The following is a 24,250-nucleotide window of genomic DNA, read 5'->3' on the forward strand; positions in this document are numbered from 1 at the left end:
GGCAGGTCACTTCACTTTCACTTCTAATAATAATGCGTAACTAAGGTTTGATGGCCTGAGTTATACATATTATTGTCATTATTCCTATGATTTCCCTCATATTCATATAAACAACCTTGAAGTAGTGTCGACAAGGTATCTGTACTTAATGTCAAATTGTTCTAATTAGTTGGAATTCTGTGCGCAGGAGAGGTTGGACCGGAGGCGGATTGCGCGACAATGTGATTGAGCACTCCCTATTTGTCTTCGTATTGTTGTAATATTTTATAGCATGACAACAAAGAGAATGCTGCATTAAAAATAATACAAATAAGTTGCTTTTCTTTGTGTGTTTAGCTAATACTGACTGGTTAGGTTAGTTGTGATGAGATGGATCAACATCCCCATCTTTATGAGCAGACAGAAAATACTGCTTTCGAAAGTCTAGGTGGGAAAAAAAACCCATCATTGAATAATTGATGTTAGTAAGTGCATATGCATAATTGTATTACTCGTAAATACACAGATTTTGAAATCTTGAAAAGAAAATTTGTTGATAAACGCATGGAGTTAGAAAAATACCATTGGATTAATTGTTTATTGGTTAAAACCTTGTAAAAGTAAGATCTCAATGATTTTTTTTTCACGCCCACAACTTCGGGTTAGAGGCGGTCCCTCAGAAACAGGGTGGAGGTTCTCTCTGTGAACCCATCCCATCTGTCAGTCCACCCTGGGAAGACCCGGACAAATATATCGTATTTGCTGTTAAAACGATTCCAACATGAAATATAGGGAGCGTTGCTGTATACATTCACCATCGTATCAGTGTATTTGTACCTTCAAGACTACAAATAAAGTAAAAATAAAACACAGAAGTGTTTGTTTGGGTGATGTTTAAGAAAAAATACTTACTGTCCACCATAATTTGCTAATAAATTCTTTAAAAATCAGAGTGATTTTCTGGATCTTTTTTCTCATTTTGTCTCTAATAGCTGAGGTATACCTATGATGAAAATTAAGTGGGAGAACTTGCACAATTAATTGGTGGCTGACTAAATACTTTTTTGCCCCACTGTACACCTGGAAAAGCACGGAGAGCAGAATTAAAATGAGTTATGTCATACGTGACAAGAGGACTCTGCATCTTTTGCACAATTGTCAAAATAAATAAATAAATAAATAAAATAAAAAATAAATAAAATAATAATGTACCGGCATTACCAGATAACTATTAACCCTTTATTGCTCAGTGACTGTTTTTTGTCAATGTCTTTATGTCTCCAAAGTGTTCTCTGTCAATTGACTGTCTGTTGTCGTACTAGAGCGGCTCCAACTACCAGAGACAAATTCCTTGTGTGTTTTTTGGACATACTTGGCAAATAAAGATGATTCTGATTCTGAAAGCATGGCTCGACTCTTTGTGACTGACTGGCTGCAAGTCAGTCTTTGATCATCCACAAGCTCCAAAATAGAATAGGCAATACTATAGAAGCCTCACACAAAGGCACTTTTAAAAAAGAAAAAAAAGGCAAAAGCACACATCAATGCTCGACAGTAGTGCTTTTTGTCCCATGAAACTTTAACCGTTTTATTTTACTTCGGGAGCATGCCATTGCATTGTAACGGACATGCTCTCGCCCGGTGGCTCTGTGACCCCAAACTCCAGACCAAGCTGCAGCCGCGGGAGACGACCACGGAGATGTGAGATTCAACTTCACACACAGACACTAAATGAATTACAAGCCAGGAGCATCAAAGCTGAGACACAGACACCTGGTTTCGATTACGGACAGTAAATGAATCACAAACCAATCCCAAGGAGCATCAAAGCTGAGACACAGACATCTGGTTTCGAACCCGGACACTAAATTAATTAATATCTAGCCTGAAGAGGCTCACCAACAAAGACTTCTCCTTCCTGCTGTGTTCCGTGACACCTGCCCATCTGGGCTGGGACAACGGACGGGGAACTAGTGACACCCACAGGTGGCGGAAAGCAACCCCGGATTAACTAAATACAATCTTCACTGGACTTGAATGTGATATAATATTTTAAGAACTTTACATGAATGCCACTAGTGATTGTATTTTTGCAAATTTGAATGCCTGATGTCAAATCTGTTTGTCAACTGAACCGGATGAAATGTTTCACCCCACAAAACACAAATGCCACATTGCAAATATAACTGTTCCCAACAATCACATACACTTGAAACATTCGTTACATGGATTAAAGAGGATGAGCGTGTGGCAGTGCAAAGTTGGAAAATGGTCTCGTTATCTTAAATCCAATAATTCATATTTTATTCCACTGGTTTTAAACCACAAATTATCCTAAAATGAAATTTGATTCTAGAGGCGCGGTCTGCCTTCCATTTGGTCAAAAGGGGCCGGCCTCGCTCTCTGAAGCGAATAAAAGGCCGAAGCTCCTTTGTCCTGGGCTCTCGCTCTCGCTCTCTCAGTCTCGTTGTTCAACCTGCTGAAGATGTGGCTCAGCCGAGGAGTCCCCACCTCTCACCACGATGTGGCGGAGGCTGGGAGACACCGAACCACCCTGCCGCGCTACCAAGCGTGGACCGCAGTAAGCACCTGCCAACTCCCCGAAGCTACCCTTTTGGGTGTGGGCAGTTTACGGACGAGGCTCCGTTGGGAAGTAATTGCGGTGCGAGTTTTTCCCTGACCGCGTGGCAAGCATTGCCACTGCCAGCGCACCGGCCATCCAGCACCTGAAGTGCATCTTTCTTCTTTCCTTCAAACCATCCCTCGTGAGCGCTCTTGCCAACCCCCGGAAGGTCGACCGACCTGCCTGAATTGGTCAAAACACGTAAATCAAACTTGCGGTCTCCTAAAAGTACAGGTTAGTGCATATTTGGGTTTAACAGGAAGAACAGGAATCCCCAACTATATGCATTTGTCACTGCCCGCTCATTCCAACCTCACATCACAAGTCAGTCTCCTTTGCCAATGTTCGTCTGTCCTTTGTTTTGTTTCCCTGCATTGTTTCCCTTTTGTAGATTCCCCATGTTAGATCTCATTAAATTTTCTATAAAAATTCACTACCTGCATCAATTGTGTGTGTTTGGGTTCGAGAAAAATACCTCTGGCCGTCTAGAACTCTTATCTAATTTATGTAGCAACCTTCAAATTACGAGACTGAGGAAAAAAGGTTTGTCGTCACTTTGTCCTGAAATTTTACACATCTAAAAAGTGACGTGGTTCCCCTTTACCAGATAAAATTGTTGATATTAACGATTAAATTTAAGATTATGCTAAACTGGGAGTAACGCAGGCGTCGCTTCCGGCTTATGCTTTTCTCCTCAATTAATAACCTTTTTTGTTTAACTCATATATGCTACAGCATTGACTGGCAAATAGCATTTACATACATATAACCTTGATGCCATGTGACTGTGGGCCCTGTAAGTACTTGTGGTGGCAGAAATATTTTGCCGGATGTCCCATGGCATAAACCCTACTACTGGTTGAATAAAGTGTGCCACTGAGGTTATGCTTAACAAACAGTTGACTTTCTCGTGTTTGTGTTATTTGGGGATTAACACACACAACAACTTGGAGAGAGGCGCTCACATTTTAAATGACTTTGCCGTGGTACAGTGAGCTGTTTAGTTCGTTAGCTCGCGGGCTAGCTTGTTAGCTTGTGGGATACACATGGCGCAAGACTGTGGAGTCTTGGATGGAGCCAACACAGTCAAGGGTGTACCGGTCCACCAGCGTTCCATGAGCCCACTAGTGGCTCATGACACAGCCGTCCAACTCTGTCGGCTCATTGGTTCATCCGCATGCCAGGTCACCGCAAAGACAATTTATCAAGTCCGAAAAAACTATTTTGTCCATTTTATTTATCAAACGATATGTTGATATCGTAATTAGCGTGACAGGCCTAGTGCATACTATTAAAAAAAAGAGTATTAAGTCTGAATTCATGAGTGTGACTGGGAGTGCATCTGAGCACGCGGGGTCTGTTTAACCTTGATGCGGGTGACAGCCTCCTGTGCCTGAATCATGCGGATGTTCTTGGTGGGCGTTTTAACGGACAGCAGCTGAGTGCAGCCCAAGTAGTTGGCTGCAAAGATGATCCCATCAATCAAGTCGTCTGGGTCACATGGGCCTGGGACTGAACAGTAGAAAGAAGAGTGAGTTAAGCATGGAGCCTATATTCACATGACTGGCTAGTAGTATGGTGTAGGTGCATAATGTCATAGTTTTAAAGTTCTTGAGAAGCAACTGCATTCTGGCAGGAGAATTATTAGGTAATGTGTATAAGTTAGACGCAAAATAGAGAATAGAGGCAAATTAAAGCGCCTATATTTTGGCTATTTAGAAACTCAAAGAGTGACTCTCTAACATGGACTTGGTATAAAAGTGTAATTTCCATTTAAAAAAAACACCTTGGGTTTGTCAGAAAAGCCTCCTATGACAGCTACTTTGGTTTGACCTAGTTTCATATCTGCTTTGTCTATATTTGGCTAAGACCGCCGCCTATCCTCTGTTTTTTTGTTTTTAACCTGTCCTGTTCAGCTGCATGGGCATGCAGAATGATGGATCCATACATACAGAGAAACCAGAACAAATAAGATCAGAAATTAAGTTATGTGTAATAATGTAAAATGACATAGGGAAAAAGTATTGAACACGTCAACTGGTATTTCTTTAATACTTTGTACAAAAGACTTTATTTGCAATGACAGCTTCAAGACGCCACCTGTATGGAGAAACTACTCGCATTCATTGCTCTGGTGTGATTTTGGCCCATTCCTCCACACAAGCAGTCTTCAAATCTTGAAGGTTCCGTGGGCTTGTTTTATGGACCTTGAGTTTCAGTTCTTTCCATAGATTTTCGATTGGATTCAAGTCAGGCGATTGACTGGGCCATTCTAGGAGCTTTTTCCCCCTCGTTGAAACCAATTAAGTTTCCTTGGCAGTATGTTCTGGATCATTAACCTGCTGAAATGTCCACCCTTGTTTCATTTTCATCATCTTCGTATATGGCAGCAGATTTTTGTCAAGAATGTCACTGTACATTTGTCTCGGTAGACTTGCCCATTTATCCTTTCTTCAATAATGTTAAGTTGACCAGTACCATTTGCTGTGAAGCAGCCCCACACTATGATGTTCCCACCTCTGAACTTTACTGTAGGTATGGTGATTTTAGGGTGATGTGCAGTGCCATTTCTCCTCCAAACGTGCTGTGCATTATGGCATCCAAACAACTCAATTTTGCTCTCAGACCAGACTACATTCTCCTAGTATTTAACTGGCTTGTCCAAATGTTGTTCAGCAAACCTTCAACGAGCTTCGACATGCTATTTTTTCAGCAATGGTGTCTTGCGTGGTGAGCTTGCACACAGGCCATGGCAGCGGAGTACATTACTCTTTGTTTTCCTTCCAACAACCATTGGGTAGCCGTGGCCCAATGGTTAAGATCATCGCCTGCCACCGTGGGTGACCTAGGTTCAAAAACCCCGACTGGACCATCTGCCAACATCCCCCAGACTCACGGCTGTGGTGTCCTTGAGCAAGACACTGATACCCCGAAATGCTCCCCGGGCGCTTCAGCTGCCCCCTGCTCCAATGTGTTCCACTAACATGTGTATGTGTTCACTGTGATGGGTTAAATGCAGAGAACAAATTTCGTGTGCATGCATGCATGTTCATGACAATAAAAGATGATTCTTATCTTATTCTTATCTTATCTTAACAATAGTACCTGCTAATTCCAGGTCTTTTTGAAAATCTCCACGGGGGGCCCTTGGCTTTTGGAGAACTTTTGTGATTATCCTTCGCACTCCTCTGTCAGAAAACTTGCGAGGAGCACCTGATGCAAATTGATGGTGGTATGATTGGCTTTCCACTTCCGTATTATGGCCCCAACCGTGCTCACTGGAACATTCAGAAGCTTAGATATGCGCCTGTAATCAATGCCATTGTAATGTTTTGCAACAATTACTTTGCGATGGTCTTGAGACAGCTCGTCGCTCTTACCCATCATGAGATGTGTCTTGACTCACAACTTGGTGATGAGACCTTTTTATAGACCATCAATTAGGACCAAACCAGGTGATATTCATTTGCGGTGGGTCATGAGGGGGGGTTTGGCTGCTAGGCAGTGGTGCCTGGGGGGGGTGGGGGGGGGGGGGGTGCAGTGATACAAGGGTAGGGCCAGTGCCACCCAGTCAGTCAAGCAGAGCGCTCATCAAAGTCACACATTTACAGATTTTGGAACTCGGAGCACACATAAGGCGCGCCGCATAATAAGGGGCCCCGTCCATTTTGGAGAAAATGTAAGACTTTTAAGTGCGCCTTATGGTCGTGAAAATACGGAGGAGTTTTTGACCAGCTTGTTCAATAGAATTCTAGCGGGTGAGAAGATGCCTGAGGAATGGAGGAAAAGTGTGCTGGTGCCCATTTTTAAGAACAAGGGTGATGTGCAGAGCTGTGGGAACTATAGAGGAATGAAGTTGATGAGCCAGACAATTAAGTTATGCGAAAGAGTAGTGGAGGCTAGAAGTGAGTATTTGCGAGCAAGAGTATGGTTTCATGCCTAGAAAGAATACCACAGATGCATTATCTGCCTTGAGGATGTTGATGGAAAAGTACAGAGAAGGTCAGAGGAGCTACATTGTGTCTTTGTGGATCTCAAGCCTATGACAGAGTACCCAGAGAGGAACTGTGGTACTGCATGCGGAAGTCTGGAGTGGCAGAGAAGTAGGAGAGGATTTTAGAAAAATACAGGACATGTACGAGGGCAGCAGAGCAGTGGTGAGGTGAGCTGTAGGTTTGACAGACGAATTTAAGGTGGAGTTGGGACTGCATCAGGGATCAGCCCTAAGCCCCTTCCTGTTTGCAGTGGTAATGGATAAGATGACAGATCAGGTTAGACTGGAATTCCCGTGGAGCATGATGTTTGCAGATGACATTGTGATCTGCAGTGAAAGCAGGGAGCAGGTGGAGGAACCCATAGAAAGAAGATTGAAGATTAGCCGAAGTAAGAGAGAATATATGTGCATGAATGAGAGGGGTGGAGGGGGAAGAGTGAGGCTACAGGGAAAAGAGATAGCAAGTGTGGAGGACTTTAAATACTTGGAGTCAACAGTCCATAGCAATGGTGATTGTGGTAAGGAAGTGAAGAAACGAGTCCAAGGTTGGAACGGGTGGGGAAAGGTGTCAGGTGTGTTATGTGACAGAAGAGTCTCTGCTCGGATGAAGGCAAAGTTTATAAAACAGTGGTGAGGCCAGCCATGATGTACGGATTAGAGACAGTGGCACTGAAGAGACAACAGGAAGGAGCGCTGGAGGTGGCAGATATGAAGATGTTGAGGTTTGCTCGAGGAGTGACCAGGTTTGATAAAATTAGAAATGAGCTCATCAGAGGGACAGCCAAGGTTAGATGTTTTGCAGACAAAGTTAAAGAGACCAGACTTCGATGGTTTGGACACGTCCAGAGGAGAGATAGTGAATATATTGGTAGAAGGATGATGAGGATGGAGCTGCCAGGCAAGAGAGCTGAGTCAGTCCAAAGAGAAGGCTGATGGATGTCGTGTGGGAAGACATGAGGGCAGTTGGTGTTAGAGAGGATGATGCAGGAGATAGGCTTACATGGAAAAGGATGACACGCTGTGGCGACCCCATATTGACAGAAAAAAATTGAATTGTTGAAATTTTTGTACATTTATTAAAAAAGAAAAACTGAGATATCACACAGCCATAAGTATTCAGACCCTTTGCTCAGTATTTAGTAGAAGCACCCTTTTGAGCTAATACAGCCTTGATTCTTTTTGGGAATGATGCAACATGTTTTTCACACCTGGATTTGGGGATCCTCTGCCCTTCTCCTTGCAGATCCTCTCCAGTTATGTCAGGTAAGATGGTGAACATTGGTGGATAGCCATTTTCAGGTCACTCCAGAGATGCTCAATTGGGTTTAAGTCGGGGCACTGGCTGTGCCATTCAAGAACAGTATTGGAGTTGTTCTGAAGCCACTCCTTCGTTATTTTAGCTGTGTGCTTAGGGTCATTGCCTTTTTTGAAGGTGAACCTTCGGCGCAGTCTGAGGTTCTGAGCACTCTGGAGAAGGTTTTTATCCAGGAAATCCCTGTACTTGGCCGCATTAAGCTTTCCTTCAATTGTAACCAGTCATCCTGTCCCTGCAGCTGAATAACACCCCCACAGAATGATGCTGCCAACACCATGCTTCACTGTTGGGAGTGTATTGGACAGGTGATGAGCAGTGGCTGGTTTTCTCCACACATACCACTTAGAATTAAGGCCAAAAAGTTATATCTTGGTCTCATCAGACCAGAGAATCTTACTTCTCACCATCTTGGAGTCCTTTAGGTGTTTTTTAGCAAGCTCCATGCGGGCTTTCATGTGTCTTGCACTGAGGAGAGGCTTCCGTCGGGCCACTCTGCCATGAAGCCCTGACTGGTGGAGGGCTGCAGTGATGGTTGACTTTCTAGAACTTTCTCCCACCTCCCGACTGCATGTCTGGAGCTCAGCCACAGTGATCTTTGGGTACCTCCTTACCTCTCTCACCAAGGCTCTTCTCCCCCGATTGCTCAGTTTGGCCAGGCTCTAGGAAGGGTTCTGGTCGTCCCAAAAGTCTTCCATTTAAGGATTATGGAGGCCACTGTGCTCTTAGGAACCTTAAGTGCAGCAGAATCTTTTTTGTACCTTGGCCAGATATGTGCCTTGCCACAATTCTGTCTCTGGGCTCTTCAGGCAGTTCCTTTGACCTCATGATTGTCATTTGCTCTACATGCACTGTAAGCTGTAAGTTCTTATACAGACAGGTGTGTGGCTTTCCTAATCAAGTCCAATCAGTATAATCAAACACCGCTGGACTCCAATGACGGTGTAGAACTATCTCAAGGATGATCAGAAGAAATGGACAGCACCTGAGTTAAATATATGAGTGTTACAGCAGAGGGTCTGAATACTTATCGCTGTGTGATGTTTCAGTTTTCTTTTTTAATAATCTGCAAAATTTTCAACAACTCAGTTTTTTTCTGCCAATATGGGGTGCTGTGTGTACATTGAGAAAAAAATGAACTTAAATGATTTTAGCAAATGGCTGCAATAAAACAAAGATTGAAAAATGTAAGGGGGTCTGAATACTTTCCGTACCCACTGTAGTTAGTAACTTTTGTTTTTGATAACTTAGTGTTTAGTAATATTTAATAACTTTTAGGTACCTAGGATATAATAATGTTTAGTATTTTTTTTATTTTGTATGTGATTAATAGTAGATTGTGTAATATAATCAAAAGGGGGGAGCTGAGTTGGAAAATGTATGTTTCATATATACCAAATATTACATCGATTCGTTTTATACAACCTTCACGTTTTATGTTTCCATTGTTTCGGCTATGTTGTGATTACGAGCTGTTTTTCAGCCATGTTGTGCGTACTAGGTGTTCCCAGCCATATTGTGACTATTTGCTGTTTTTTGATAATATAGAGTAAATAGAAATAATTGATACAGTCATGGAAAAAATATTAGACCCCTTGTTCCTTCAGTTTCTTGTTAATGTTTTTATTTAATTTCATTTTATTTCATTACAGATGAGGTAAAATCTATTTTCATGTTTTACATTCATGCTTCTTCCAAATATTGTTTATCAGATGATACTCACCTTCAACATATGTGGGAAAGGATGCAAGACTTCTCCTGGACTGTTTCTAGAAATAAGAGAGAACATTAGGTGCTTCATAGTACAGTATATTAAAAATGTGACATGATAGAGCGGATCACTTGGGGAAAATGACATGCGGGGCATACCTCTTTGCTGGAGGAATATAATTCAAAGCTTTCATCCTGTGGAAGAAGTCTGCTCGCTGATTCAGCACCAGGAAGAGAGAGAGAGCCAGAATCTGGGCACTTGCAGTGGGAAGAACAGAAAGAAAGGAGCATTTAAATTTTGGCTGAAAAAAACATGTCCAAAATTTGGCAAAATCATTTGAGCTTTTCCATTCCACTGTAAAGTCGACAATATAAGAAACAAATACAGATCAGGTAAACGGTGTCGGAATTACAACATGTTGTTGATGTTTATGCCTCCCACTTTTTAAAAGCTAGCTCGCAACATGCTAGCATTGCGTATCCTCGGGTGAAGTTTCCGTTTGAATCAAAACACCTCAATCAGTCAGGAACATTCTAGCGATATCATTTTCGTGGTACTCCTTGAGAAACTTGTTCTTTCAGCTGCCTCCGTCAGCGGGGGGAAGAGGGTCATTGGGGCAGACGCCTATGAGACAGACGGGACGTTGCGCTATGGACCGGCCACGCCAGGGAACCAGAGGCCTTGTGTTGGAGAAATAAAGACGCGGAAATACCATCGTAAGATTACTGTTTCTCCCGGGTGTGTATCTGTTCTCTTCAATGCAAGATCTCTGGTGATGCGCCCTGTGCAATATGATTGGCTGCTGCATCCCCGGAGGGCATGATGTAGATAATGTGTCCGCCCCGCCATCTTGGCTAATGACAGTCGTCTTATTGGTAAATGAGGAAAAAAATGAAGAGTCACGCATGTTATGAACCGAATTGAACACATGCGGACTGATATGAAACAGTTTTCAAAAACCGTTCCATCCCTACAAATAGACTTAAGTATATCGGCACACTGGTCCATCCGGATCCGTCCGGATTAATTCCCGGCAGAAATTCTGCCTCCAATCTGATATGCCACTTTAACATAATGTATCATACCCAATCTAGCCTAAATGATCTTTCCAAGACATCTCCCTCGATGCCAAAAAGGCATTAGACAAGGTTGAATGCTCACTCCTATTCACTCTGCCGGGCAAATTTAATTTGGGGGACACATTCACTGCCAGGATTGGACTAATGTACAGCAATCCCCAGGCCCAAATACTGACTCATGGAATGTAGTCCTCCCATTTTAGCCTGTTTCTGGGCACAAGACAGGTTATGCCCCCCTTCACCACTTAGCGTTAGCCAAAGAGCCTTTCGCTGAATCCATTTGAACTGATCTTAATACTTATGGCTTTAGTATGTCAGGCATAACCGATAAAATGTCTCTTTATGAGGACGATATATTGTTATTTATCACCAGACCCCAATTTAGTCTTCCTATGTTTTTCTATAAAAAGAACTTGATTGGAGCCTTCTCTGATTCTCAGGATCAACTGGATCAAAAGTGGGTTGATGCTTGTGGGACTAAATTACCTATTCCGGATACAACAATTACCTTTCTAATTTTCCAATCAATCACTTACTTATCTGGGATCCATATAATTAAGGAATTTTCATCTCTGCTCAAGGAAAACTACCCCCCTCTAGTGGCCAAATTGCAGACTAGTATTCAGTTTCGCAGTGTTGTCTCACTGATTGGCAGGATAAATACAATTAAAATGATATTCTTTCCGCGATTGCTGTACTTCCAGTGCCTCCCAGAATTCCTCCCTAAATCCTTTTTTAAATATGTGGATTTTGTTATTCTCCCTTTTATCTGGGATTATAAGGGTCATAGGATTAAGTAAAATCACCTCTGTAAACCGAAAGATGCTGACTGGCTGAGTCTCACTGATTTTTCATTGGTCTTTTAATCTTAAATTAATTTCAATATCATGAAATGACTAGGCTGAAGCCGGCACGGTAGTCGACTGGTTAGCACATCTGCCTCACAGTTCTGGGGACCGGGGTTCAAATCCTGGCCCCGCTTTTATGGAGTTTGCATGTTCTCCCCATGCCTGGGTGGGTTTTCTCCGGGTACTCCATTTTCCTCCCAGATCCCAAAAACATGCGTGGTAGGTTGATTGGATATTCTAAATTGCCCATAGGTGTGAATGTGAGTGTGAATGGTTGTTTGTTTGTATGTGCCCTGCGATTGGCTGGCGACCGGTTCAGGGTGTACCCCGTCTCCCGCCCGAAGATAGCTGGGATGGGCTCCATCAGCCCGCGAACCTAGTGAGGCTAGGCGGTAAAGAAAATGCATGGATGGATGGATGGATGGACTATGCTGAAGCCCCTCATTGGCTACAGCTGAAAACGGCGCGGTTCTGCCATAGAGTTTGGTTGCGGTGGTCCTGTCAGTTTAAATAAATCTGTTTTATGTTGGAAGCATTGTCCTACATAGTATGGTCAGACATTGGCAGCAAATGAAGACATACTTGGGAACCAACTCGCTCTCCTTCCTTCTTCCAGTAGGGGGGAACCCCTCCTTTCAGGGCTGCACAATTTAATCGAATTTTAATCATGATCGAGGTTTTAGCTGCCACGATTAAATGAGCCTGATCATTTGCGATTTTTGACATTTAAAATGCAGTCACTGCTGCATATGAAAAGTGCTTCACTTGCAGCAGTACCCGCAACCTAGTTAAGCCACCGGGGAGTGAAAGTATGGTTAAGGCTTCACTAAGCTCCGGCACAGTGCTCCGGTGCCAACTTCAAAATAAAAGCCTAAACAGCATTGATCAAAATAATTGTGATTATTATTTTGGCCATAGTCATGCAGGCCTACCTCCTTCAAACCATCCCAACCTCATAATAGTTTCTTCAAATGGAGAGAGAGCTGAGTATTCGCACAATAGCGGACCTTTACCTGGCAAGTTTGCTTCTTTTGCTCACCAGCAGTCATTGTTTTCAGGTTTGTACAAATTAAAAACTATGTACGCACCCACCTGCCCTATTTTAAAAGTGCTCCCCCCCTCATTTTATACATGTGCCTTCTCCAATATACAGGTTCTGAGAGTAAGGTGTCATACCTTTATGAATCTATTTATCCTCCTTCTATGACAGTAATTCAAAATGCATGCGAAGATGAACTGATAATATTCCTAATTAGACCTGGGAAGAGACTTACTTTAGAAACGTAATGTTTTCTAAATTAGTTTGAGGCATTCTCTCATCCTTTACAGACGTTACTCCTTAAAACCGGAATGTCATAAGATATTTCCACATATTATCAGGTTAATGTGACGAATGGAATTTAACAGAGGTCTCCTTAAGTCTCCTTCATCGCTTGACCCTCTGCCCAAGAAAGAGGTATTTTGGACAAAGCATTTTTAAAACACGCTGATGTTCTTAATATCCACCGAGAACCTGATCCCACTTTAATTGTGCTTAATCTTTCAGAATCCAGATCTGTTTATGTAATTTATTTCTGACGGGCAGATTACAGCTAAAAATTTTATTTATTCTGGACGAATAAATTATGTCTTGGTGAAATGACTATCACGTTCCATCTCAAAAAGATATGGTTCGCTCAGAGGAGCTGCAAGCCACAATTTGACAAGGTTTGGTCGTCCCTCGTCCGCTACCTACAAAAGAACTTATAACAGATTTGTTTATGACTACTTACTATTATTTCTAACCTCCATGACAACTTCAACCACAATATACTATCCTCTAAGCAGTAGCAAAGGAGGGTGTAGGGAGACATTAATGGGTGTGTTTTTACATTTATTTTTTATTTACAATTTTGTTTTCCTAAATCCATGCATCCATCCAGCCATTTTCTACACCGCTTATCCTCACTAGGTTCGCGGGGTTTTCCTAAAGGAAAACGTAAATTGTAATTTTCTGTCCAACGTTGCACAATCCTTGCAATAAAACACACTTAGCTGCGTTAAGCACTGCCACTAAATGCTTTGTAGCAGTTGGTGGCACTGCTTGCTCAGTATAAGACCCATCATAAATATGAACGATATTATTTTGGGCTCCTTATCTCTAGGTAGCCCATGTACTGCTTAGAAGCAGTGGGAGACAGCGCTTGTTCAGCAAGTGACATAAATAAAAGTACCATCAGAAACTGTTCCAACCTCTTTTTCATCATATTGGTGAGTGTGTTGCTGCCTGGCTTGGTCCTCTTCAAGCTTCTCAACTTGGTAAATCCAAAAGTTTTCCATGAATGCTAATAATTGTCCAAACCCTGCCTAACTTCAGCAGATGTCCCAGATGAATGACTAATGTCAACAGCGTCAACACACTGAGTGTGCTACTCAGGTGACAATCGGGTATCACTTTCGTCATAGAATCTACTGTTTGTCTGCCTTGTTGCGCTCAAATTACTTTGTTCATGTTTTCCATTTCCATTTCATCTTCTAAAAATAATTTGCAGCATAGCATAAAATGGACGTTTTATTCAAAACAACAAAAAAGGTTGTCAATGTGGATCCTCTTACGACTCACAACTGTCTCAGTCATCCTGTTATTAGAGCTGTCCTGAATAATTTAACTTATATCTTTGTACCCTTGTACCGAATAAGTCATTGTAAGGAGTGAGGGCAATGAGAGGGATCGTTGTGTGTGTGTGTGTGTGTGTGTGTGTGTGCATGTTGGGGACTTGGCGATGAGAGGTTTGAGTGTGTGGGGCACGGGTGTGAAGGCGGTTGGGTTGGTGGATGGGATTTGTGGAGCTGGGGAATGGGCCACCAAAGTGACACTACACTGACAGCTTGGAAAGTCTTTGTGTGTGTGAAAGGTATGCAGCCTCTTCCCAAGAAAAACAATTAGAATTCCAAGAGAAACGGATTTACTCGAATAAAATTGACCCATTCTAATTCAGGACTTTGTTGTAAAGGGCATTGTTAAGGAGTGCCCTGAAGTGTTTTGTCATCGTGTAGTTCTTCAGACTATAGGACAATAGTGAGATGCTCAGGAGAGTGAGCGAAAGGGAGAGATCAACAGCAACTGACATTTGTCATATTTGGTTTCCAAAGAAAAAGAATGAAAATATCAAAGAAAAATAAATGTTCGTTCATTAGTATATGGACCAGCAGATGGGATGTTCTTTAACATTACTTATGTATTTATTAGTTCTGTAACTTGATATTATACTAATGAGTAAAAGATCCTTATAATTTTAGCAGTTAAAGTCATTAAGAGGCATTGACAGGAATTTTTATAGAATGAAAAAAAACTACTCATTTTCTCTCTCATATGAAGGTTTTGAAGAAGACTATCAATGTCCTCTTCCTGCTCAAAGCTGTCAGCACATGGGTATGAGGCAAATTCAGCCTCCTTCTCTGGACTGTCAGATTCCCCATCATAGTGTCTCAGATGGGAACCCGCAGCCTCTTGCTGGTAGTAGTCTCCACTTCGGGTCTGACCCTCTAACAAACGAAAGTTAGCCTTTCTTTCAGGGAGAGACTCTCCATCCTCAGCTCCATCTGCCGCACAATAAATCAACGTTGGAGCATCATAGATTTCCTCATAAAGATGCTCAGAGACTGAGTGTTGTAAGGCTCTGGATATGTTTTCTTCTACAACTTCTGCATCAAATGTGTCCGTACGGACTGTAGATTTGGTGCAAAATAGTTTTTTCACGTGGTATTTGCGAGCTACAATGCAGCTCGTGCTAAGAATGGCTAACAGCCCGGTGGCTGACGTGTTGTTTTCATTTTATGTTTTCGTGACCCATTTATGCGGAGAATTTTTAAAAGTAAAGTCATATGTAGCAGTGAATGACCTCTTGACGAGGGATGCACATTCTGAATTTTGTTCGGACTTATCAATCGTTGATCAACGACCATAGCATATTCCTGGTAATCTGGATATAACAGAATTCCATCCATCCATCCATCCATCTATCCATTTTCTTACGCTTATCTGAGGTCGGTTCTCGGGGGCAGTAGCTTTAGCAGGGACGCCCAGACTTCCCTCACCCTTCCACTTCATCCAGCTCTTCCGGGGGGAACCCGAGGCGTTCCGAGGCAAGCTGTGAGACATAGGCAAACGCAAGATAGCCTTCACGGAGGTTGCCATCTTGTTTTCCGACTTGGTAAATGGAACGCTGGTAACTTGGCAGTGTAACGGACATGCTCTCGCCTTATGGCACCATGACCCCCAATCTCGGACTGGGCTGCATCCCTGTCTCTGCTGCCCCGCCGAGACAGACGGTCACGGGGATACCTGGTTTATCTCACACGGACGCAAAATGAATAACCAGCCAGTCTGAAGGCGCTCATCAAAGCAGAGACCAGAGAACCTGGCTTCTCACCTGGAATTTAAATTAATTAACAGTTACCCCAGACACCTGGGCTTCATCAGAAGATCCCCTGAGAGTGCAGGGCTCAAGATACCGAAACAAAAAGTTAGAAAATCCGCTGGTCCTGCACGCCAAGATAAAAATTCAAAGGACCATTAGCCCTTTGAAATGCAGCTCAAGACGTCTAGGACAATTGATGGAGCCCAGCAACACCACTGGCTGTGGAGCGTCACTCCCAACGGCAACAACACTCGGGACCAGCTTCACCAAATTTGAATGTTGTGTGACATTTTAAGAGCCATGCATGAATGCTCCCAGTGCCTACCACCACCACACCAATGTCACAAATGATTGCATTTCTCCGAATTTGAATATCTGCTGGTTAAATTTGTTTTCCAACCGAATGTGTTTTTCTCAAAACGAACACAGAAATGTTATACAAACAAACAATAAGTGTTATTAGCCACTACATAAGGTTGAAACACTCATTGCATGGATTAAACGGGGTGTGCGTGACAATGCAAAGCTGGAACCCGGTTTACTTATTTTAGATCCAATAATTAATCTTTTACTCCCACGGGATTAAAACCACAAATAATCCTAGTTATATATTTAAAAAAAAGTAGTATTAAGAGGCAGTCTTTCTCCCTTTTGGTCACCGGGGGCAATCCCTCTCTCGCCCTTGTGCATAAAATGCCGAAGCTCCTTTGTCCTTGGCACGCTCTCTCCTTGCCGAAGAACCTGGCACTGCCAGGAAGCCCCACCTCTCACCATGAGGTGGCGAGGATGCTCCTAACCTTCCCCCACCGCAGGGCAGCCAGCTCACCGTTGGGAAGGAAAGGGGCGGCCCACGGCTGCTCCGAGCGCCTGTCGACCAGGCCACTCATGAGCTTCGGTCGCTCCGCACTTGAAGCTTTTTTTTTTTTTCCCCTCTTTCTGTCAAAAAGTACTTGACCGGACTGGCCAAGCATCCGGGAGATTGACCAGCCTGCCTAAATTGTGTTCCATGCAATGCAAGTCTAACGTGTGGTCTACTAAAGTACAGATTGGTTCATATTTGGGTTTAAATTAACGGCAACAGGAATGCATTGCTCACCGTACATCCTCACTACACACCTACACCACAAGTTCGACCTGCTTTACGAATGCTTACCTGTACCTTGTTTTCCTTTCCTCTGTATTGTTTCCCTGTATTAGACCCGTGTTAGATTTCATTACATTTTATATAAAACCCACTACCTGTATCGTTTGTGTGTTTGTATACAATAAGAGACCCGTGGGAGCTAGAATTCTTATTTAATTCCTGTAGCAACCTTCAGAGACATGAGACAGAGGTTTTTCGTCACTTTTCCTAAAGTTTTACACATCTAAAAAGAGAACTGGTGCCCTTTTCGAGACAAAATTAGTTTGGTTGTGACGTTAAAAACGTAAATCGGACTAACCTGGAAGTGAATGCAGGCGTTCAACTTTGACAAATTGATTTCTTAAATAAATTAACGTTTTGTCCCAAATCCATATATACGCTACAGCAGTGACATAATTCCAAGCTCCGAACTCTCACTTCCGAGCTAAATGGAATGCACAACTAGTTTTCATATCTATGGACGATGCTTAATACCTGCGTTGTAATTGGTCGAAGACAAAAGCATGTTGATAGCTGCTCTCTTATTGGTCAGTACGATACGACTGCAAGTGTTCCGGCTGCTGCCATGATATGAAATCATTGCTTCAAGTAATATCATCAGCAGGTGTCATCTGGGAGAGAATAATTATGCAACAGTAAAGCAACATCAAAAATGCTGGCAAAAAAAGAGTGAAAGAGTTATTCAGCAGCATTCAAAAGAAAGGTGCAGTGGCTGAGACACTGAGCAACAGAGAAGCTGGCAGGGAATTTGATGTCATCAATGAGGAACACACCAGAGGAAGATGCAGAAAGACGGCGATACATGGAGAGACTTTAGAAATCAGGGTGAAGACATGAGACCAACACCGGCCACGTCCTTGGTCAAGGCGCCCTTCTCTCGGATGATTCCTGAAGGCGAGACATCTTCCTTTCTCTCACAGTCAGCAAGCAACCATCAAAATTGTCCATAATACTAATGCAAGCTAAGTAAATAAATGATAACTTCTACAATTTATTTAACACCAATGTTTTACAATTATTAACCACGCACAATAATGCTGGAAAATCTTGATGTGTATGATGTTTTTTGACCGAAAGCGGTTCTTTTCGGCAAAAAGAAAGTTACGTGATGGTGAATATAAACAAGAGAGCTCACTGCATTTCATGCTGGAATCGGTCTAGGTCGCAACGATATCATTACCAAAATGATCTGGCTGGGTTCACAGAGAGAAACTCCGCCCTGTTTCTGAGGAACCGCCTATAGCCCAAAGCTGTGGGTATGAAATGTTTTTTTTATAACCACACCTCATGTAACCACCCTCCATTATTTCACAGAAACAATGTTGATTGTTTAAGCACTGTTAGCAATTCATACCCGCAGGCTTTAACGCAGGGAGAGCTGGTGTGCGTAGGACTGCAAGTTTAAAGTAAGTTTATATCAAATGCATTACTAAGAATTTGAATCCATCCATCCATCCATTTTCTGAGCCGCTTTTCCTCACAAGGGTCGCGGGCGTGCTGGAGCCCATCCCAACTATCTTCGGGCGAGAGGCGGGGTACACCCCGAACCGGTCGCCAGCCAATCGCAGGGCACATAAACAAACAACCATTCACGCACATATTCACACCTACGGGCAATTTAGCATGTTTTGGGGATGTGGGAGGAAAGCGGAGTGCCTGGAGAAAACCCACGTAGGCACGGGGAGAACATTCAAACGGCACACAGTCGGGGCCGGGGATTGAACCCCGGTCCCCAGAACTATGAGGCAGATGTGCTAACTGGTCGACTACCATGCCACCAAAAAGCAGCATTTACCCCCCCCCCAAAAAAAAAAATATGGAGTGGTTTCTTCTTCTGAGGAGATACAAGGAATACGGTTACTCAAAGGAAGTATGGGGCATGACAAAGTTGAGGAGGAGGCGTGTATGCATGAAAACACATGTGGGGCGAGGTCATTAATTAAGCGGGAAACATGAGGTTAACGGATATTTGTGAAGCGGGAAAATGGCAGTAGTTTCCACAACACCATATGAATATTACAAACGGCTAAATTCACATAGTTTATTGAAGAACAAGTATAAACATTTTAATTAAAATGACTTCAATATGAATTCATGATTATGTTTTACCAGCAATACAATTGTAAAGATTGAACACAAACGTAATTGCTGGACGTGTTCAGACATACAGTATTCCTTGTGAATACAGAACTGCCATCATCTGAGTGGGTTAAGTCTTCAAATCTAAACATTTTAAATCGATCTATTGGGAATTGATGATTATGTATTGCCAACAATAAAATGGTCAATATCCCAAATAAATCACAGTACCTGTGAGGTATGCTATGAGTGAGGGGCTGTCTTTATCAGCTTACAAACCAATACAAATGTGTAGTCACCATTAACTTCAATGGTACAGTTATTATCCTAGCACTTACATCCTAGGGGAGCTTGGTGTGCAGAGGTCCATAGGTCTGAAATAAAACGATATCAAGTATCTTCAGCCAGTGTTTACCAGTAGAAACAATTTCAACGGTAACAAAAGTGAAAGAAAATGACTCGCCATTCAATTGTCTGTGATATAGATGATGGAGGATGTCTGGCTTAAAGCTTTGTACTTTAACATTTTTAACCGTCATACATGTTTATAAAGAAGTTAAACCAGCTTGATGAAACAACCGATATAGTTCCCCGGCCACAAGGTACTTCAAAAGGTTGCTACTTATGCCGCTAACTAGATTGTACATTTATTTATTAGGATCTTAGATTGGACAATTGCAAAAATATGATGAACATGTTTCCTGCATCGCCTGAGTTTTAACATTAGCGCTATTATTTCCATTACATATTTTAACTACTTGCTTATATCAACAAATATGAGCTTCAACATTTCGAGAAGGCAGATTTGTTGTATTCCTGCTTATAATGAAGGGGTAGATCCATCTCATAACAGCTAACCTAACCAGTCAATCGTCGCTAAACATAATAAATCACTCCTGAACTAAAATCAACATTCTCATTGATTTCCAGCTATAAAATATAACAATACGAAGACACATATAGGGGTGTTTTCATATGAAAATGAATACGCCTCTGACCGTAACATTTGTTATGAATTGTTTGAGTTAAAGTTATATTGCAGGGGGAAATATGGAAATTTGCACGTTCATGCACCGATTAAGATATAATGAAGCAGACCTTACACAGCAGTTGCTCAGTCCCCGAGTAGTTTTCAAAATATGTATTAGAAGGACTACTTTTACTCGGGACATATTATTCTAAAGTAACAATATTTACTTCTACAATTTGTTGACAACTTTACCTGCCAGCACAATGTACACAAGCCCAAAAATATTTGCTCATAGGCAGTAGTAATGAGTAAAAAAGCCATCAACGGCCAGGTTTTAACTGTCATGCAAGTGAATAAAAGAAGTGAAACCACTCTGATAAAACAACTTTCACAACCGATATAATTCCCTGGACAAAAGTTACCTAAAAAAACTGCTAATTATGCTGCAAACTACATTTTTAATTCATCAGCATAAGTATCCATCCATCCATCTTCTGTACCGCTTCTCCTCACGCGGGTCACGGGCGTGCTGGAGCTTATAACCGGCTATCTTCGGGCGAGAGGCGGGGTACAAGTCTGAACACTGGTTGTGCTAATCAGTCGTCCACCGTGCCGCCTATCATCACTATCATGTTTCAAAATGAGTAGGTTACTGCTGTTACTCAGTACTCGAGTAGTTTTGAGTATTTATTTAAATGACTACTTTTTAATGCAGCTCTATAAAGCCAGTGCAAACAGTGGCAGACAACAAAATAATTTGTATTTTAATATTAACCATCACCAGAATTTCAGACAGTGCACGCTGCAGATGTAGTACATAATTATGTTTCATCAGTATATGTCACTGTTAATACTTTCATACTTTGTACTAATTGGACAAATATTGCTGGAACCTATTTATCACTTACCGACATCTTCAAGTTCTGTTACTGTGTTTAGGTAGAAATGCTCTTTTAATCCTTCCTAAGTACTCCACTATCTGTATTATCATTCTACGTGTATATATGTGCGAATACTGATGCTGTGACAATGTAATTTCCCGATGAACTCCACCCACTGCTTATGACTGCGTTGATTTGTCTTTCGAACAGGTTAGGTTAGGTAACTTTACTTGTGCGTGAGGGTAGATTTGGTTGCAGTGAGTTGCTTGGATTGTATGACTCATTACTGCAAGTGATTACACTGTGCCCACCAAAATGTATAATGTATTGGTAGATTTGCCCCTTCATTCATCCATCCATCCATTTTCTGAGCCGCTTCTCCTCACTAGGTTCGCGGGCGTGCTGGAGCCTATCCCAGCTGTCATCGGGCAGGAGGCTGGGTACACCCTGAACTGGTTGCCAGCCAATCGCAGGGCACATACAAACAAACAACCATTCGCACTCACATTCACACCTACGGGCAATTTAGAGTTGTCAATTAATCTACCATGGATGTTTTTGAGAAAACACGGGGCACGGGGAGAACATGCAAACTCCACACAGGCGGGGCCGGGGATTGAACCCCAGTCCTCAGAACTGTGAGGCAGACGCTCTAACCAGTCGGTCCCCGTGCTGCCCCTTCAGCCTTCCTTCAATAATGGGACGCTTACCAGTACCATTTGTTGACAAGCAGCCCCACACCATCATGTTCCCTCCTCCAAACTTTACTGTTGCTATGGTGTTTTTAGGGTGATGTGCAGTGCCATTTCTCCTCCAAACATGGTGTGCATTATGTAAACGTAGTGTGCATTAAAAAAAAATACTCGATTACTGAGTAACTGTTGAGTAACTTGTATTTCATTACCTATTTTTATTCTGTGCACGAACATCAAATAGGTACAAATATATCTAATTAATTAATTCAAATATTGGTGCCGTTTGATGACCTGGGTTATACAGTTCATCGTACTCCACACATATTCATATACAAACTCATTTCGTTAGCCTGTGATGTTTTGCTTAGTTTGTCAGCATCAACCTCTCTGACTTTCCCAAGATAAAGCTATGTGGTTGTTTTAAATATTCAACGTAGTTCTCTTTTGTTTTACATTACATTTGACAGTAACTTGAACTGAGAGTGGCGGCACGGTGGCCGACTGGTTAGAGCGTCAGCCTCACAGTTCTGAGGACCCGGGTTCAATCCCCGGCCCCGCCTGTGTGGAGTTTGCATGTTCTCCCCGTGCCTGCGTGGGTTTTCTCCGGGCACTCCGGTTTCCTCCCACATCCCCAAAACATGCTGAATTGCCCGTAGGTGTGAATATGTGCGTGAATGGTTGTTTGTTTATGTGCCCTGCGATTGGCTGGCGACCGGTTCGGGGTGTACCCCGCCTCTCGCCCGAAGATAGTTGGGATGGGCTCCAGCACGCCTGCGACCCTTGTGAGGAAAAGCGGCTCAGAAAATGGATGGATTCAAATTCTTAGTAATGCATTTGATATAAACTTACTTTAAACTTACAGTCCTACGCACACCAGCTCTCCCTGCGGGTAAGGCTTTTCTCCGGGCACTCCGGTTTCCTCCCACATCCCAAAAACATGCATTAATTGGAGACTCTAAATTGCCCGTAGGCATGACTGTGACTGTGAGTGTGAATGGTTGTTTGTTTCTATGTGCCCTGCGATTGGCTGGCAACCAGTTCTGGGTGTACCCCGCCTCCTGCCCGATGACAACTGGGATAGGCTCCAGCACGCCCGCGACCCTAGTGAGGAGAAGCGGCTCAGAAAATGGATGGATGGATGGATGAACTGGTAATAAAAATCTTGAAGTCACTTTTTGTTCTGGTAGCCATTCATCATCACGGCCCCTAAAATCATCCTCATTTGACTCAAGGGTTTGTGCTCAACTACCCTGTGGGCCTAACGCCTGCTACACAGGTCCAGCAAAATAAAGACATAAATCATTCCTCTCATGATGGAACTAACCACAACACCAGGGTTTAAGATAAAACAGACTCAATGAAACAGAGGTAGAACATGTTAGCAGTTTTGTCTAAGCTAAATCATCAGATTTATGAGTCTACTGTGATTATAGTTTCAGGTGGATTTGTACATTCTTATTACAATTATGAAAAAAATTGTTAAACGGGCGGCACGGTGGCCGACTGGTTAGAGCGTCAGCCTCACAGTTCTGAGGTGCGGGGTTCAATCCCCGTCCCCGCCTGTGTGGAGTTTGCATGTTCTCCCCGTGCCTGCGTGGGTTTTCTCCGGGCACTCCGGTTTCCTCCCACATCCCAAAAACATGCATTAATTGGAGACTCTAAATTGCCCATAGGCATGACTGTGAGTGCGAATGGTTGTTTGTTCCGATGTGCCCTGCGATTGGCTGGCACCCAGTTCAGGGTGTACCCCGCCTCCTGCCCGATGACAGCTGGGATAGGCTCCAGCACGCCCGCGACCCTAGTGAGGAGAAGCGGCTCAGAAAATGGATGGATGGATTGTTAAACGTGTCTAATATTACTTGAACTACGTGACATGTTTTTGTGCTTTCTGAAATGACTCAATCAGAATCATCTTTATTTGGCCAAGTATGTCCAAAAAACACACAAGGAATTTGTCTCCGGTAGTTGGAGCCACTCTAGTACGACAACAGACAGTCAATTGACAGAGAACACTTTGGAGACATAAAGACATTGAGAAAAAACAGTCACTGAGAAATAAAGCGTTGCTAGTCTGGTAATGCCGGTACAATAATGTGTTTTTTTGACAATTGTGCAAAAAGATGCAGAGTCGTCTAGCCCTTAGAGCAGTTTGAATGACTAATATTGCAATAGTCCGGTGCAATGACCATTGTGCAAAGGGCGCCGAGACTTCAAGGAGTGTATGCAGTTTAAAGTGACGAGTAGTGCGATAATCTGGGACAATGTTGATTGTGCAAATTTTGCAGATACTCTTCAGTCAGTGTGCAAGTGGTGCAGATGCTACTCTGGCATGAGTGGCCAGTATTGGTCAACAACAGATATGCAAATAGTGCAGCGTGGCGAGACTACTAGTGCATGAGTAATGTATAATTGGCCCGACAGAAATGTGACAACAAACTCAAGACAATAAATTGGCAGCATGTTGCAATGGAATTGCAAGTCAACTGTTTAAGAAGTTAATCTGCTGGTTTTAGTTTGCATTGTTCGGTAGTGCCT

The 24,250-nt window shown here is 42.7% G+C and overlaps 1 protein-coding gene across 1 annotated transcript in view; it reads right to left on the reverse strand.

The window, feature by feature from the left end:
• Nucleotides 1-14,065, reverse strand: part of LOC133475447 (amyloid-beta A4 precursor protein-binding family A member 1-like) — a 42,766-nt gene extending 28,701 nt beyond the window's left edge. Inside the window, exons 1-4 of the mRNA XM_061768309.1 lie at nt 13,779-14,065; nt 9,778-9,876; nt 9,632-9,677; nt 3,969-4,114 (exon numbers count right to left, since the gene is read on the reverse strand). Coding sequence (XP_061624293.1) covers nt 3,969-4,114; nt 9,632-9,677; nt 9,778-9,876; nt 13,779-13,865 — 378 coding nt within the window. The 5' untranslated portion in view covers nt 13,866-14,065. The remainder of the gene's footprint in view (nt 1-3,968; nt 4,115-9,631; nt 9,678-9,777; nt 9,877-13,778) is intronic.
• Between the last annotated feature and the right edge of the window lie 10,185 nt (nt 14,066-24,250).

The sequence above is a fragment of the Phyllopteryx taeniolatus genome, chromosome 3 (genome assembly GCF_024500385.1).
Source record: "Phyllopteryx taeniolatus isolate TA_2022b chromosome 3, UOR_Ptae_1.2, whole genome shotgun sequence".
In the NCBI taxonomy this organism is placed as follows: domain Eukaryota; kingdom Metazoa; phylum Chordata; class Actinopteri; order Syngnathiformes; family Syngnathidae; genus Phyllopteryx; species Phyllopteryx taeniolatus.